Source organism: Quercus robur, chromosome 9, assembly GCF_932294415.1.
Source record: "Quercus robur chromosome 9, dhQueRobu3.1, whole genome shotgun sequence".
Taxonomy (NCBI): Eukaryota; Viridiplantae; Streptophyta; class Magnoliopsida; order Fagales; family Fagaceae; genus Quercus; species Quercus robur.
In genome coordinates this window covers 36,036,801-36,055,711 of record NC_065542.1, presented here as the reverse complement: position 1 = coordinate 36,055,711, position 18,911 = coordinate 36,036,801, and the positions used below count along the sequence as shown (strand labels likewise).

The 18,911-nt window shown below is 37.3% G+C and overlaps 2 protein-coding genes and 1 long non-coding RNA gene across 3 annotated transcripts; 2 read left to right on the top strand and 1 right to left on the bottom strand.

Moving 5' to 3' along the window:
* The first annotated feature begins 799 nt into the window (after positions 1-799).
* On the top strand, positions 800-1,861 carry LOC126701024 (uncharacterized). The gene has a single exon (XM_050399171.1). The coding sequence runs from the start codon at positions 800-802 to the stop codon at positions 1,859-1,861; it is 1,062 nt and encodes a 353-aa protein (XP_050255128.1).
* A 180-nt stretch (positions 1,862-2,041) lies between these two features.
* LOC126701022 (uncharacterized) lies at positions 2,042-3,212 on the top strand. Its single transcript, XM_050399170.1, has 3 exons — positions 2,042-2,397; positions 2,486-3,113; positions 3,171-3,212. Exons 1-3 carry the CDS (start codon positions 2,042-2,044, stop codon positions 3,210-3,212), a joined length of 1,026 nt encoding a protein of 341 aa, XP_050255127.1.
* Positions 3,213-10,535: 7,323 nt separating this feature from the next.
* Positions 10,536-11,605, bottom strand: LOC126699923 (uncharacterized). The gene is made up of 2 exons (XR_007646927.1): positions 11,493-11,605; positions 10,536-10,864 (listed from the first exon to the last, which is right to left on the bottom strand). It is a non-coding gene; the product is annotated as an uncharacterized LOC126699923 (long non-coding RNA).
* Positions 11,606-18,911: the final 7,306 nt, after the last annotated feature.

Sequence of the window (18,911 nt, the reverse complement as noted above, 5' to 3'; positions counted from 1 at the left end):
TGACTTATTATCACCTGCAAAAATGGTTGTGTCAAAATTGATTTTTGCATAATTTTCTAGTGGAGCTTGCCACTTGCATTGGGGATGGATTTGCTATGAAGCACGGACGCGGCACCTAAGGTGCCGCACCTGCGTTGCCCGCGCGTCCGACCAAGTCCTGCCACGTCGCAGTTTCAAATTTTTAGCTGACTCGAGCCGACTCGCGCTGATGCGGCTCCGACTCGGGCCGATTCGGGCCGTATTGGCCGTATCAGCAGATATCGGCCGAAACGGCCGAAATTAGAAAAAAAAAAAAAAAAGAAAACACATAGAACGCACCATTTAAAGAAAAATACTAAACCCTACTCACTCGTCTCTCACTCTCATTAGCTCTCTGCCCCACTCTCATTAGTTCTCTCATCTCTGCCTCTCTCTCATTATGTCTCACTCTCTCTTGCTCTGATCTCTGCCTCTGTCTGTGCTTGGCTACTTGCTGTTACTCTATTCTTCAGCTCATTCTTTCTTCAACTCTCTCTCACGCATTCTTAACTCAAGTACCTTTCAATCTTAGTTTGATCTTTGATTTCAATGATTTGTGATTTGTGAATTTGTGAGACTGATTTGTGAATCTTAGACTCTTAGTTTTCAATATGAGTTTTATTTAGTTAATACTTAATAGTTAAGTTAGTACTTATTACTCATTGTGAATCTGTTTTGTGAATCTGAGAACTTGGGTTTGATTTATTATTAATTTATTTAGTTAATACTTAATACTTAATAGTTATTATTTGTAGGTTAAATTGAATCTATTGAATTTGCAATGGATGAAGTTACTAGCACAGAAACTTCATCTCAAGAAGTGTCAAATGCCGAATGTCCTCTTTGGCAGTATGTGACTAAGGTAGAAAAACCACCGAGTGCTACCGTTAAAAAAGGGGGAAACACATACTTTAAGTGCAATTATTGTGGTGTGGTTTATTTGGGATCCTATTCTAGGGTTAAGGCTCATTTATTAAAAATTGCTAATAAAGGTATTAAAGCATGTCCTATTGTGACACCGAGCCATAGGTTGGAAATGCAGCGAATGCATGATCAAGTTGAGAAGGATAAGTTAGAGAGTGAACAGAGAAGTCGAATTCCCTTACCCCCACCTATCCCAGGCCGTGGGCCTATACCTATTTCCCCATTTCGGAGACAGGAAGGGAGTGATAGTACAAATCCGGTTGATGGTAAGAGGAGGAAGGTGGCTGGGATTTCTCCTATTGAGAAAGCATTCCAGAATACTACTAGATATGAATTGGATAGTAGAATTGCTAGGATGTTTTACACTGGTGGGCTTCCATTTAACTTTGCAAGGAACCCACATTATCGTAATTCCTATGCATATGCTGCTACTCATAACATCCCAAGTTATGTTCCTCCTGGATACAATGCCTTGAGAACAACACTTTTGCAAAAAGAAAGAGCTCATGTTGAAAGACTCTTGAAACCAATTAAGGATTCTTGGCTTGAAAATGGTGTAAGCATAGTTTCTGATGGATGGTCAGATCCACAAAGAAGGCCTCTTATTAATATTATGGCTGTATCAGATGGGGGTCTGGTGTTTGTAAAGGCAATTGATGGGTCAAGTGAGTTCAAAGACAAACATTATATTGCTAGGGTGTTGAAGGATGCTATAAAAGAGATTGGACATGAAAAAGTTGTCCAAGTCATCACTGATAATGCTAATGTGATGAAATTTGCTAAAGCTCTTATTGAAGGTGAGTATCCTAAAATATTTTGGACACCTTGTGTTGTCCACACTCTCAATCTAGCTTTGAAGAATATTTGTGCAGCAAAAAACATTGAAAAGAATGAAGTTACATATGAGGAATGTAGTTAGATTACACGTATTGCTGATGATGCATCTTTCATACGTGTTTTTATTATAAACCATTCAATGAGGTTGGCAATGTTTAATGAATTTAGTCCATTAAAATTGCTCCAAGTTGCTGATACTAGATTTGCTTCAATTGTTGTAATGTTGAAAAGGTTGAAGTTGATAAAAAGATGCCTTCAAGCCATGGTTATTAGTGAGCAATGGGCTTCTTATAGGGAGGATGATGTTGGAAAAGCTGTAAAGGTAAAAGATATGATTCTAAGTGATCTTTGGTGGGATAAAGTTGACTATATCCTTGAATTCACAGCACCTATTTATGATATGCTACGAGTAGCCGACACAGATAAGCCTTGTCTTCATCTTGTGTATGAGATGTGGGATTCAATGATAGAGAAGGTGAAGACAGCAATATATCGGCACGAAGGCTTGGAAGATGATGAGTATAGCTCATCTTGGAGTGTGGTGTATGATATACTCATTGATCGATGGACTAAAAATTGTACACCACTACATTGCTTGGCTCATTCCTTAAATCCTAAGTAAGTACATTTATTTTCTATTTTCCTTAGTTCCCTCTTCTAGTAAAATATACGTTTCATCTATATTTGTTTTTTACTCTTTAACTAGGTATTACTCCATTGAATGGCTTTTAGAGAATCCAAAACGCATCTCACCACATCGGGATCATGAAATTTCTATGGAAAGGAGCAAGTGTTTGGATCGATACTTTGAAGATGAGAGTGAATTAAAGGCAGTGAAGTGTGAGTTTGCTTCATTTTCAGGAGGGAGGTTTCCTTCACTAGATGCCTTGACAGATAGGTGGGACTTACTACCTTTGGTTTGGTGGCAATACCATGGCTCCGCATTTCCAACTCTTCAATCCCTTGCCTTTAAACTTCTTGGACAACCTTGTTCATCCTCATGTGCTGAGAGGAATTGGAGCACATACAAATTCATTCATTCCTTAAAAAGAAACAAAATGGCTCCTGCACGCGCTGAAGATTTGGTCTATGTGCATTCTAATCTTCGACTCTTGTCAAGGCGCAATGAGGAGTATGTAAATACATCAACAAAGATGTGGGATATTGCAGGAGACTCTTGGAATGAGAGTGACATACATGGAGGAGCTGGCATTCTTGAGAATGCAACCCTTACACTTGATGAGCCAGAGTTGGAGGCTATGGTTATTGGAAATGCTAACACTAGTGTTACTACTAGTGAAAGTGAAGTTCGAAGTGAAGCTATTGATGTTGATGTTGATGATGATGCTAGTATTTGATTGTCTTGTTGATTATCTTTTATTTTGTTTTAGTTTCAAATTTGCAAGTTGTATTTTAATTTCCGAACATCATGAATGTTTTAGTTTCAATCTTGTGGGTTGTGTTTAATTTATGAACATCATGTTTTAGTTATTATCTACTATTGTCTATTGCTCTTAAATTTGGTATATGTTTGTATAATGTAAAAAAGTATGCTTAGCAATATATTAAAAATATAAATAAAAATATTTTTAATAATTTTTTAATTGCCGAGTCCCGCCGCACCCGCACCCACCTTTTTCAAAAATTGCCGAGTCCCGCACCCGCACCCGCACTCGAGTCTCGAAACGCACCCGTGCTACATAGTGGATTTGTCATTCCTGTATCGATGACTGGGCTGTCAAAAACTCGGAATACCTGTCCTTGGCCTGCTGAGAGATCAAATGAAGTGGAATGGCCGATTGCTGGAGAGGGACTTGGTTTCTTTGTGACCAAATCGACCAGGCCGTCCATGCGAAGAGCTCCGGACCTTGCTTTTGCAAAATTATCCAAGACAGTAATTCCTTAAAGTCCAGGAATTGAAGGCGCCGACGAAAACTCCAAGAACCTGAGCACGGCCAGACCGGACCAAGTTCTTTGCACAACCAAAGAGCGTGCAGCGGCGTTTCATGTTCTTGCCGACATCGACTACAGAGAGGATCATCAATGATTGTATGACGAACAAGGAAATCTTTTGTTGGCAATGCATTGCGACATGGGTGCCACAAAAAATTCTTTACTTTGTTTGGCACCCGAAGAGCCCAAATTCCTTTCAATAATTTTGTGTCAGGTTTGGTGTGCAAAGGAGATTGATCCAACTCAGCTTCCTCCTTGAGAAACCTGTAACCCGATTTGCAAATATAGCCCCCATCATGCGAATGGGGCCAAATTAGAACATCCTCTATTGCAATTCAGCCTTGTAAACACCACATTTTGTACTCATTAATAAATTTTGATCTCCAGCCCCAATGATGAGCTTGACATATGTCAATCAAGGGTAATTAAAAAGTTTACAATATTTTGGAAGTAATCATAACTCAAAAGTGCTCAAATCGTTTTAAAATCGATATTGAAAAATGATCTTTACTCACTGTTTTGACCATAACTTTTGATCCACAAAGATTTTTAAGTGGGGTTTATTTCATTGGAAAGTAGACATCCTGGGCTTTAATACAAATTTGCCTAGTTTGGGCTTATATTGAGTGAGTTATAACTGTTTAAAGTTGGGCCAATTGGGCAGTCCGATTTTCTAGGTTTTAAAACTTTATTTTAAGGGCCCAAAACATCATACTTTGATATGGGCTAGCTCTTTGGGCTGACTCATAGACCCTTGAGAACATCCAAAAATCATTAAAAAGTCTGAAAACCCTAATTTTAACTTATAAATACTCATCTTTTACCTCCAAACTAAGACCCTAGCTAGAGAGAGTGATTTTCTAGCCCCCATCTTCTCTAAAACATTTTTTTTCTCTTTTTAAAACTGGAGGGCAGCCCCTTAGCACGTTTTTTAATCATCAAAAAAGCTCTCTTTAGCTAGTTCTAAGGCAATTTTTTTTTTTAAATTTGTTTTCTAAAAATATTTTTAGAACCTTTTGTTCTTGAATTGTGATTACTAACAAATATTATGTTCTTTGATTATATTTGTCTTCTCCATTTAACCTTTGTGATTGTAAGCACTGAGGGGCTGGTTAAATAACATCAAATTTGTGATTATAAAGTAAGGTGATTCTCTTTACCATGATTTACCACCTTGCTTAATATGATTCACATGATTTTCTTGATATAGTTTCTCCATTTTTTATTGATGTGTTTGATGTTTTAATTATGCTTGATATGTTCTAATATGATTTTAGGTTGTTTATAATCTATTCTTGTTGTCCTTGGTTTGTTATTTTGGTACCATGTAAAGTATTACATGTATGTTTATTTTATGTAGTTTAGTTTAATTATTTGTTTTGTTTCATGTTTATTTGTTTATGTTAATGCTTTGTGTTTTTGTTTTATGTTAGTTTAGTTTTAGGGTTTCTAACATGCCCGTTTGATCTCACATATTATATATTTGTTTGATTAAATCTCTAAAAATGTAATTTTTCGAATCTGCATTAAGGGATGCGTGCACATCATCAAGTATGCATGCGCATGGTTCAACCATGTGTGCGCATAGTTGAGTATGCGCACACACCCCAAATCCAAATTAAGGTAAAATCTTGTTTTTATTTGTTTTTATCATTTTTCACATAATCTTTGATTCTGTTTGACTCTGTTTTAGATTAATTATTTAGGTTTAATTATTTTCCATGTTTGTTTTAGCATTTTTGCCATGTTTAGTCTATTTGATATTATTTCCTTGTATGTTTTATTTAATTGTCAACTTGCCATATTTAATTTATTTTGTTTGATTATGTCTTATTTATTTCCTTTTATATTGTAATCTTTAACATGCTATGTGTTATTTTCCTTAAGTGCATGATGTATGTTTAGGTTAAGGATTAGGGCTCTCTTAATAAACTATTTAATTCAATATGGTCTAGCAACGCATAATGGAGGCCGGCCCACAAGCCAGGCAGTCTTAGTTGCCTAACATCTTCCCAAGCCATACCTAAACTTCGGACCCATAATCTAGTACGTGGATTCATTTGTGTAAATGACTAGCCCAAAGGGCCCCATATGGTTCTTAGACCTAATTTAGGTGGCGACTCCATTAGTCCGCAAGCCTAAAGGGATTTTTTTTTTATCTCCACTTTCTCTTGAGCAAAAATTCCATCTATCAACCTCTCATTCCATTGCCTTGTTCCATCATCAATCAAAGTAGCCATTGTTGAATTTTCCATTAATTCTAATGGATGGGATATCACCTGTGGAGAATTTTTCCTTGGAAGCCAAAAATCCCACCAAATTTTTATTGAATTCCCATTCCCAACTCACCATCTAGCACCCCTTTTTGTATGACATCTCTACCTTGAGTATACTCTTCCACACATATGAACCTAACCTTGAATCCTTAGCTTCCATAATAGAGCAATTAGGGAAAAAAGGGGGCTTTGAAAACCTTATAAAATGGAGATGACCTATTGTGTAGTAGTCGCCATGCTTGCTTTGCCAAAAGGGAATCATTGTGAAGAGCCAAATCTCGAAATCCCATTCCACACGCCATCTTCGATTTGTTAGTTCATCCCATCTCACCCAATGGATCTTCCTACGGTCTCCACGTTGGCCACAAAAGAATTTCTTAATCAAAGCCTCAATGTCATGACACAAACCCAAACGAATCTTGAAACACCCCATGGTATAGGTGGGTATAGCCTAGATGATAGCCTTGATCAAAACTTCCCCACTAGCTTGTGAGAGTAGCTTTCCTTCCCAACTTTGGAGTTTTCGCCCCACCCTTTCTTTGATGTAGTTGAAATTTGCTTTCTTCCCATTCCCCACTAGAAATGGAAGACACAAGTACTTCTCATATTGCAAAATTTCCGGAACACCTAGGACAAGTTTGATGTTGGATTTGATGTCCTCAGCAGTGGACTTACTGAAAAATAAGGTTTTTTTACTCCTGTTCACCTTTTGGCCCGAGGCACCTTCATAGGCTTCCAAGATATTCAATACCTTACCACACTCCTCCACCGTTGCCCTGCAAAAGAGAAGACTATCATCTGCAAATAACAGATAAGTTAGTTTTGGTCCACTCCTATAGAGAGAGAAACCATAAATATCACCATTCAAATTTGCATGTTTGATCAAACCATCCAAGCCTTCAGTGCACAACAAGAAAAGAAAGGGAGAAAGGGGGTTCCCTTGTCTAATTCCTCTTAAGGGATGTATGAGATAATTCACCATTAACCAAAATGGAGTAGGTGATAGTTTTCACACAAATCATAGTAAGATTAATCCATCTCTCATTGAAACCCATTTTTCTTATTAAATCTTCTAAGAAGGCCCATTCAACCCTGTCATAGGTCTTGCTCATATCTAGCTTAAGAGCCATAAATCTCAGGGTACCGGAATTATGCTTATGCATACAGTGTAAGGTTTCAAGGGTGACTAAAATATTATCAGAGATCAACTTGTCTTTGGTAAAAGCTAACTGGTGCTCAGTGATAATTGTGGGGAGCAGAGTTTTCAAACAGTTGGCAAGGACTTTAGAGAAAATTTTGTACAACACATTACAAAGACTAATGAGACGATATTGGTGCACATATTTAGGATTATTAGTCTTTGGTATGAGAGTTATAAAGGTATGATTTATAGGGTGAGGTAAGATACCAAAGTTTAGCCAAGACAAGATAGAGGATGTTACATCCTTATCTACAGTACTCCAGAAGTGTTGGAAAAAAAGAGGGGGCATCTCATCTGAGCCTGGAACTTTGAGTGGGGCCATTTGTTGCAATGCAACTACAACCTCACTCTTCATGAATTCACTGGTAAGGGATGCATTCATCTTATCAGTTATAACTTGAGGAACATGGGCTAATACACCATTTGAGGAACTTGATCTAGACGAAGAGAAAAGATTTCGGTAGTACTCTGTCAATACCAATGAAATCTCCTCGGGTTGAACCTTCCAGCCATGTTGTTCATCTCTAATCCCCACAATTTGATTTTTCCTATCCCTCTTTGTAGCACAACTGTGGAAGTATTTTGAATTTTTGTTAGGGGTTTGCCCAAAGAATCCTAGACTTCTGATCCCACATCCAAGCCTCTCTATCCAGGAGCTCATTTATTTCAATTTTTAGCTCTCTAACACTAAAATTGTTACCACTAATGAGTACCTCATATTCAGCCCTTATCAGCATTTTTTTTTCCAAACCAAGTCTTGTCTAACACTACCAAAAATGTTCTTATTCCACCAAAGTAGGTCCTTGCCACACTTGTCCATCTTTGCTAAAATCTCTTTGTTTATCCCCACTCCAATCGAATGATTCCATGCTGCCTGCACGGTTTCCTTACAACTTGATTTTGACAACCACATTTCCTCTACCGAAATAGTTTCTTACGAGGTGGAATATCTAATGGAGCTAAAACAATTAGAATAGGGCAATGGTCTGAAAAATCACATTGTAAGTGATGGACCTTTGAACTAGGAAATTTTAAAAACCAACCATTTGTTGCCATACCCCTATCAAGTCTTTCCCAAATTGAGGTGCCATTCTCGAAGTGTCTACACCATGTGAAATTTGGCCCCACATAACCTAAATCCATGAATCCACATCCATCGATAATGTCATAGAATAATAGCATTTAATTATGAGGCTGGACTGCTCCCCCCACCTTCTCCTCTTGTCTAGTTATTTCATTGAAATCACCCATGCATAACCACAAGACTGTTGAGTTGGAGTTGAGATGTCTGAGTTTGTTCCATGCTTCACATCTTCTAGCTATTTCTGGTTCATTGTAAAAGCTAGTCAATCTTCGTTCATTCTCTGTATTTTTGTCTATGGAGGCATTAATGTAGTACCTATGTGAACCCTCAATATTAAACTAATTGTTGATTTCCAATAAACAACTAACCCCCCTCCTCTTCCTTCTCTTGGTACCACTCATCGATGGTCAAAATCCATGTTGCGTTGAACTAAGTCTAGCCTTACTTCATCTGTCAGAGTTTCAGCTAAAAAAAAGACAGAGGGATCTTTTGCCTATATAATTTCTACAAGCTCTCTCCCTGTACGTAGGTTTCCAAGCCCCTGACAATTCAATGCTAGGCAACTCATTGTTCTTGGTGGGGCTAATGATCAGCCTCCACCAATCCAAAAAATTCTCCATCATCATCGAGAAAAACCTGTTGTCACTTGGATGGTAATTTGGCTTGATCAAGAACTTTAATTGAAACCCATTTTTGACCTGGGACAAATTCGAAACCTTTGGAGTTCACAGGTCTATGTCTGCGGGTCCAAGTTGGTAGAACGCATAGCTATTTGGCAGGGGGAGAAACCCTAGCCGTTTCTTCACGTGATTCACTAAATTGGGCTAGAATTGGAGGTGTTGGGGAAGCACGTGACTCAGGACCAAAGAAAATTAAATGAGAGGGACCCGATGAGTCAAACTTGGATAGCTCATCATTAGTCTCCTTTATTTGCGCATCAAATCCTTTATGTTGCATATCTGAACCCATAGATTGAGTAAAGTCCCTATTAATCTCGTAGTTAAACTTGTTTTGATCAGCAGGTAACGTATCTTTGTTTGAATTAATGCTATTCCTGCCATTACTTTTCGTTGTGCAATGTTCCAACCCTATCGACTCGTCTCCTTCCTTTCCTTTCTGGAGAGCATTCCCCTCCGATTCACTGTGTCTCACCGTAGCCTAAACTAGGTCATCACCATCCATTGAAACCTTTTCACTCATGTTACCAGTTTTTTTCATGGCTTGGTAGAAACTTGGGACCATGATAACATTCTTTCTTGAGGGCACAAACACAGGTGCTCGAATTCTAGGTCCAAATTTTCGTTGATCGGGAGGAAGAGTTCCTTTGCTTTCGATCCATAACTCGCAATCCTTGTCGTTGTGTGTAAGACGACCACACCAATAGCACTAGTTTGGAAGCCTCTCATAGTTGAAGCTTACCCAAATTTGTTTCTTATTCTCTAAAGAAATCAGGCGGCCTCGACATAAAGGAAGAGATAAATCTATGGTGACCTTAACTCGTAGAAAGGTTTCACCATCCGCATACTTAGGCTCTATAGGCCAAGCCACATCTCCAATAATAGAGCTTATTTTTTCAGCCGCTTCTATTGTCATTTAGCGTAGTGGGATTCCCTGTAATTGAACCCAAAATGTGCTTTGTCGAAACAAAGGCTCTGTATAGGGCAATCTCTATCATATCGCTACATCACCACGAGGTGTTTATTGAAGTTCCATGGCTTGCTCAAAAGAATTCTGTCAACATCCTCTTTATTGTCAAAGGTGAAAATGATTTTGTGATCGCCGAGTAAAACCATTGCAAGCCCTCCACATGGTGTAAAGGTTCTTATGATGATGTCGACATTGAGAACTCTCTTGGTAAGGAACTTGGCAGCAATGGAAAATTCTAAGGAACTTTCATGTTTTGTAAGGCAACATTCGGGACCCTCCCTATCAGATAGGGTGAGACGGCTCCAATTTTCTGCTTGATCTTCTATGGAATGATATCCAACAACCAACTCTCCTGTTTCCTAATTCCCCGAAAGGAAACCCAAACTAGCCAAAGAATAACGTTGTTATTCCCTAGAGAATTGACAACACCTTCGAAGTGAAGGGACACACTATTCTACTTTGCAAAGAAAGTCAAAAAACTCAACTTCCAAAGCAACAGAGAAACTCTATTTAATCACCTAGATCACCATTTAATCATAAATCAATAAATCATAGCTAAGATCATTTGTTAAACATACAAATAAAAGTTTCAAAATAAACCCCACAAATCCAAATCTAAAACTATTACGACAAGTTCAAAAAGCTACAAAATAAATCCCACAAGTTTAGAATAATTACAAATCAACAAGTTATTTCAACAAGTTCAAGAAATTGAAAAACTACAAAATAAATCCCACAAGTTTAGGATAATTACAAACCAACAAGTCCAAGAAATTAAAAAGCTACTAAATTATTCCAACAAGTCTAATTCTCCACAACAAGTCTAATCCTCCACAGCTGTGACACAACTTCCATCCTCTTCATTAGGCTCCACATCATCAAGAATTGTTTGAATTGTACAATCTCCTAGCATAGTTGAAGAACCTACAACAACAATGAATTAAAAAATGGAAATAGTGTTCACAACAAACACAAACAAGATCATTCAAACCACATAAACCCTACATAGTGATCACTTCCTCTGAAAATTTGTAAGACAAATCCAAAAAATCAACTACAAACCAACTAGCCTTAAATATTACTCAAACACTGACTTGAAAGTGAGTGAGACATCAACAGCCCTAAACATTACAATGACCTACAAACCAACTACAAACACAAATTAAAAAAACATAAACGGCAAGATTACCCATTAAGACAGAATTTGTGTTTCTCAAAAATTAATTTATATATATATATATATATATATATATGTATGTATGTATGTATGTATGTATATTCAAAATCAAAACTTGTGTTCCAAACTTTCGATCTATTGAATTAAAGCCAACAGAAAATAAAATCCAAAGGCCAATTGATTTAAACCTAACCCATCAACAATGCAAATGCAATTTAAAACAATAAACATGTTCATCCAAAAACAAAACATAAATATTTCATCAATAAGTAACAATTTCATCAAAAAACAATAAACATGTTCAACAATTAACAATTAACGAACCCAAAGTTATTTTAAAAAAAAGTAACAGTGAGTGAGTCGTGAACAACGAACCTGTAACAAATCAGAGAGGTGGTGATAGAGCCAAAGGGCCGACAATGAGAGTGAGTGAGAATGGGTGAGGAGAGTGAGGGGTGATGGGCGGCTGAGTGAACTGAGGATTAGGAAATTAGGGTTAGAATAAGATTATATATATATATATATATATAGGTTTTTTGGTTATTTTGTTTTAAGTGGGTCGGGTCCGGGTCCGGGGTTTGGGGCGGGTATCACTAAATCCCGCACCCGACCCTACTGTTTCACAGGTTGGGTAAAACCCGACCCATTAAGGTTGGGTCGGGTCAAGTAAAAATTGTCATGCCTAATTTCTAAAGAAACAAAAAGATGAAATTATACTATTTGTCCCTGAAGTTTACCTTGTGAGCGCAATTGGTCACTTAAGTTTCAAGTGAGTGTTATTAGTCCATCAAGTTTAAAAAGAGAGCACATTTGGTCCTTCTCTTAACAACGTTAGCCTTAGTGCCTATGTGGCTAACAAAACAATGATGTAGCAAATTTTAGATGACATGGCAACAATTTTAATAATAAAAAAATTAAAACATGTTGCTCTCGTTAAAAATCTAATGACCCATATGAAAATTATTTAACCATTTTATGACCCGTTAACAAACAATTATTCCAAATTAAACTCAAGAATGCTACCCTAAATTTGAAAAAAAAAAAAAAAAAAAAAAAAAAAAAAAAAAAAAAAAAAGCCCAATATTTGATGGACCTCCAAGTCCATCCATATCAGAATCAAGCCAAGAAATCTCTTTTCAAGTCTTCGTTATCTTTTAGAGTTCAAATCGTGGTCAACTACTTCAATTATTACTAGTACCATTTTGCTCAATCGGAATGCAAATTTGAAAAAATCGATTATAGTTGTAGGCCTTAGTGTTAGGGGTTAATGGAAAAATGGAAAGTGGGCTAGCTAGCTATTGAGGGGAAGAACCTGTGGAACCTTTTGTGAATTTGTGTGGACCCAAAAATTCCTGGAGGAGGACAACGCTGATTGGGGATTTCGAGTCTCTCTCTTGTTTCTCATATTAAGGGTAGCATTCTTTTTTTTTTTGATTTGGGAATAGCCTTTTGTTAACTAGTTTCAAGATGGTTGAGTGATTGTTTTGATGGGTCATGGGATTTTTAATGAGAGAAATTGATGTCATGTTACCTAAAATTTGTCACATTATTATTCTATTAGCCACATAGGCATTAAGACTAACACCGTTAACAAAAGGACCAATTGCGCTCACTTTTTATTTAAACTTGAGGGACTAATAACACTCACTTGAAACTTGAAAGACTAATTACACTTACAAGGTAAACTTTAGGGACCAATAGTGTAGTTTCGGCAAACAAAAATACATGGGAATAGAATGAAAACTGAAAAACAATAAAATGAAAAGTCCAATCTATAGGAAAAGATATTAAGATAGGAAATACAACTAGATGGAGAGGCAAAAAATGACACGATCCTCCTCTCACTCAATGCTACAATGGCTTTTCACAAAGAAGGTATACGTTCAACAATAGCCTTATTGGAAAGTGTATGTAAGAGTGTAACAAGGAAAAAAAAAAAAAGACATGATTCTCCCCTTACTCAATGCAACAATGGCTTTTACAAAGGTGTATGTTCAACATTAATAGGTTTATTGGAAAGTGTATGTAAGAATGTAACATATAGTTTTGAGGGAACATTTCATGTACTTCTCCCGTAGGTTTAGCAAATGTAGAAGTTTCTCCTTAACTCCTTATGTACAAAAAAAATTAATCTTATGAAACAATTTTATGGAGCATTCCTCTCATAACATGTGGATCTCACAAGTGTGTTCGGTTCATTAAATGTGGGCCAAAATGGGCAAATGCCCTTTTTTTGGAAATTAAACATCCTTTTGCCCTCTTTCTCAAACTAAATAGAGAACTTCCCCTCTTTTGTAACTCGATAATATGAAAATCAAGTTATTTGAAATACTCGATATTCCTATGATCGAGTTAGCTATAGCTTTTTCCCACGCTGCCTTTCCAACGTGGCATTTTCTTTTTTGAATCTCTACATAACTCGATTTTCTATTAATCGAGTTATGTAACCGACCAATTAGATATCGAGTTATGCTCTTATTAAACCTGATTTCGTACTGTCTTTGTGTCAGGCGTAGTTTTTCAATATAACTCGATTCCTTTAATATCGAGTTATAAAGTATACTCGAACTCCGTAAAGTCGAGTTATTCTCGTATAATTTCTCCACACCTTCTCCCACTCAGAGTGTCTTGCTTTCTGCTGAACTGAGTTGGAACTTCTCCACAGATCAACAACTGCTTTCAAACTCAATTGAAATTTGTATCACCTCAGGTAAAAAACTCACACCACAATTTTAGGGCAATGGTATTTTCATTTGATATTGTACTAAATTTTTATTTTTTAGGTTGAATGAGTGTGAAGTAAGTACATTGGTATGATTTTGGTTATTTGTTGTAGTAAACGTTGGTCACAAGAGAATGAAATAATTTTTTTACTATAGCAACATTTTGTATTGCACATAATCATCATTAGTTATTGAACACAATGTGTAGACATTACCAACAATGTGTATTGTTTATGGTCAAATGTTAGTGTGAGTGTTAGTATTTCATTTTTAGCATGCAATAGTACACAATTTTATGAATGTCTTTGCAGTGTACCATTCTATACAGCATTACATTATTTACCAACAGTTGATGCACACTGTTAACTTGATCATTTAGTGTTATTGTATTCAGCGTCAATGTTTGGTTCTGGCAACCCACAACTCTATAGGCCTCATGATGTGTTCACTGCTATGGGTCATTGTTGGGTATTGGAAGATGAGTTCAGCTATCCAATCAATCCGAATTTGCGAAATAGTGCTTACGTTCACAATACCATGAGACAGGAGTGGGCTTGGTTATTTCATGAACAGCAAATGTTTTATGATGAGTTGGTTGGTTTTAAGTTGTTAGTGCTTCGGCGACTCGCATTGCAGATGCCCAGAGACACCATTGACGAACTTCGTAAAGCATTGAACCGCATATGAGAAGAAAATAATCGAATGAAGATACGTCTAAATCGATATCGGACCCAAGTCGAGATTCGAGAGTCAGTGCAGGAAGGGTGGTACGAGTATGCACAGTTCATGCAATCACTTCTTACTGATCCCATTTATCAGTTGGACATGGAGATGTCAAATGAAGAGTAATCGTGTCGTGTCGTGGTGTAATTAGATTTTGTTGAAGAACTATTTTGCTTAACTATGTGTTATATGTATGGTTGCATTTGTACTATGTAAACCTTATTATTGATTATGAGAAGCATGCACGTTATTCGTAATGTAGATTATTCTCACATAATGCATAAAAGTTAAATATTCTCACACATGATGTTTTTCAATAAGCACCTACGACATAACACAGAAAACATAAAATAACTTACACTAACATTATTAACTTAACCCTAGACATAACACACACACACCACATAGGTATTCATTCTGATAGGTAGTCCTCATAGCTGAGGACATTGTTACGTTCCGCAAGAGTGAGTTGCCTGTTCATTGCAGCGGCTAGCTCCTCCGCCAATTGTAGCATATGATACCTAGACCTACAAAATATCATAAGATTGTTCTATTTTTTTATTTTCGTCACTGCACGCTCATATTGGTGCATGTTTTGCCGTGGCAGTGTGAGCGAGCTACGGTCGACAAGAGGCGCTCCAAGTCGCAGGAGATCATCGTGCAGAGCGTTGGACTCGTTCACGCGAAAGTCCCACTCCCGCTGCAGTCTGGCATAGTATTCCCTCTCGTCAGAATCTCTTTCCCTTCTATAGTTATCTAGAAAACAAGGTAGCATCCAATTGTGCATTGACATTGGAAAATGTGACTTTAGATCGGTATGTGTAGAAGTTTTGCAAGGGTAGATGTAAATGGGACTTTGGTATGTGTAGATGTTTTGCAAGGGTAGATGTAAATGAGACTTTATAAAGGGGTTTTGCAAGGGCAAGTATTCAGGTGGATGTGACTATAAGTATTCACGTGAATAAAGATGATATAACTTGACAGTATATTGTTCAGTGGCGTCTGTTGGTGCATGTGATTCGTTGAGGTAGCTATTTGATATGGCTATAGCTTGTGCTACAACAGCGGGCTGGTGATGTGTACTGCAAAAGAGGTTGCATATTTATTCACGTGAAGACTATTCAACATTGATGTGCTTCATCTGACATGACTTGACGAGACAGTGCTGAGCTATGTTAAATATATCATAAACTTCTCAGGGATGCTTTGCATCCTTTAAAAACGATGCATTGCAAAAGGATGCATAGCTGTGTATTGACGTGCGTGTAGGTGATATGACTGCACAGGGTTCAACAGTGCGAAGCTGTTGAGCAGCACTGCGAACATCAATGTAGCAAGGGCGGACAGTTCACCCCCGAAATTGATGTATAAAATTTTCTGCGATGCTATGTGTATTGACGTGAGTGTGGATGGGTACTTCTGGTCAGGGTTCAATAGTGCTGAGCTATCCACCGTAGCTACAATCATTGCTCCCTATGGTGGCATTTGGCAAGTGGGATTGAAGAAAGCTGATAAGAACAATTGGTTTTGTAATGGTTGGCAGGATTTCGCTGAATACCATTCTATCTGTTATGGTTATTTTTTAGTCTTCAGATATGAAGGAAATTCAAGCTTCCATGTTCTTATATTTGATAAGACTGCCATTGAAATTCAATATCCACCCAGGAAGAATTGTAAATTGGAAAATCATCTGGTAAAAATAATAGACTTAGATGAAGATGATACAAACATTTCTTCCTCAATGTACAAACCCATAAAACATGAAGTTAGAGAAAAGTTTGTTCTAAAAAAATTACCAATTATGTCCAGAGGAAGAGAGAGAGCAATCCAAGCAGCCCAAAAGTTCAAGCCTAAAAATCCTTCTTTCATGGGTATCTCGCGGCCACATAATATGGTGAGCCTTTATACATAATGTGATCATGATGTTCTCTTAAATATGGCTTGGAAACATATATGGGAAGCAAGTATATTATTGGGAAGCAATTTGTCACACTTCAATGTCTTGTGCTATTACCCTCCATCAAAACATATTAAGCAATGAGATTCAGGAAAGGATGGGTTGCATTTTCGAAAGACAATAATTTAGAAGAAGGAGATGTTTGTGTCTTTGAGGTGATCAAAAGGAAGCCTGTTGTGCTTAGTGTCTCAGTATTTCACTTGGTTGACCATCAGAGTTTGGACTAGGATAACCTGTTTAAAATTTAAACTAGTGATGTTTATGCTTATATTTAATTAGGGACTTTGATCACTAGTATGGTTTATATCTGATGGATGTGGTTTTAAGACTTTTCTCTGACCAGTTTGGTATGTCTTGTTGAAGACTATTCAGCATTCCTGTGCTTCATCTGACATGACTTGACGAGACAGTGCTGAGCTATGTTAAATGTATCATAAACTTTTCAGCCATGCTTTGCATCCTTGAAAACGGTGCATTGCAAAAGAAGGCATATCTGTGTATTGACTAGACAGGGTTGAATAGTGCGAAGCTGTTGAGCAGCACATGTAGCACTACGAACATCAATGTTGCAACGATGGACAGCTCACCCCCAAAATTGATGCATAACTAATTCAGGGATGCTCTGCCTCTTCGAAAACGGTGCATTACAAAGAGTTGCACATCTATGTATTCACGTGAGTGGGGATGGGTACATGTGGTCAGGGTTCAATAGTGCCGAGATGTTGAGTATCACATGCAGAACTACATCAATCAAGTGTAGCAATGATGGACAGCTCACCCCCAAAATTTTGCTTACACTTTTGAGGGGTCCTTTGCATCCTTGAAAATAGTGCATTGCAAAATGTTGCATATCTGTTTATTCACGTAAGCATGGATGATATGACTGAACAGGGTTCAATAGTGCCAAGCTGTTGAGCAGCACATGCAGAACTACGAACATGACTTCGCTGAACAGTGCCGAGCTGTGTTAGCCTTCTCCAACCTCACTTGCCAAATGCTAGTATTACGAGCAGTGAGTATAGCAACAGTAGAGAGTTTTATCCCCATATTCCTTTACAAACTTTTCAGGGAGTCTTTGCAAGTACAAAATGTAGTTACATTTTCTCAACATCAATGTAAAATTACATGAAGAAAACTATGCTTCCAAGTTTTACATCAATGGCTTCCAATCATCACAATTGCAATATTAGGGAGCTTTCAAGCAATGCTACAACAAACCAATAACTTGAATGAAACATTTTAGAGGCTGATTAGGCTTTTAGGCCTTTACCCTATTTCTAAGCAAACCAAATATCGTTGTGAGAGTGTGTTGTGTGAGCCATATGGATTTTCAGTGAGTGAGTGGTTAGTTTGGTTTGGACGAGTCTTTATGTAATGTATCTATATAAAGTAGGACACTATTACAACTAAGATACACAGATACATGCATATAATATTGTGACTCAAACAACTCATATAAATGAATTATTCGTATTATTGAATCATATGCGCGGTTGGTCTATGTGGTTTGGATGAGTCTGTATGTATTGAATCTATGAAATTTTCCTACAAGTAATGTGCAATAAATATAATTTGGAGGCATTTCACTTCGTAAGGTTTTCCCTACATTACAAAGTAATGGACATTGTCCAACCAAAGCACATTACTTGAATGTAGCAACAAAGAACACATATGAAAAAAATGAGAAATTGATTTCACATAAACTTAGCCAAAAGTAATAAACAGTTAATCTTTAGAGTTGCAAAAGTTGAACGTACATAATCATCATTTGTCACACATTAACAAAAACATTATGTATTGCACATAATGTGTAGACATTAACAACATCGTCTAATGTTCGTAAGTAGAAATTTTTGGAAATCATCATTGCTTGAATCTGAGAAGTCTGAAATATTTGTTTCATCATCTAACGCAGTAATTTCATTAATAGACTTGATGGCTCGCTCTTGCGCTTTCCCCTTTAGATGCTTCCTAGCTTTTTGGATTGCGTGAAAACGGTCTAGTCGCCTTTGCATTTGATTGTTCTCTTGTTCAAGACGAGCAAGTATGTTGGCAGGTTCATCTTTAGGTAACTCGGCTGAGCGTGCCTTAGGAACTCGTAACCCATGCCATCGACAATACACCTCTAGCTCACACCTCTTCTCGTATAGGGTTGACCATGGTGGTTCTGCTGGTTCTGCTATAGTGAACTCTATTGTGGTGGTATATGTACTTAGTTTTGTAGGTTTGCCAACCATGATGTGTCCAACGCTTCTAGGACTCTCATACGTGTATATTGGCATATTAACGAAATCTCTCTTCTTTCCAACCCATTTTCCTCCATAGTGGTCTGTGTATGTATGTAGTTGTTGATCTATTGGAACTTGTGATGATGCATTTGTTGAAGTAGGT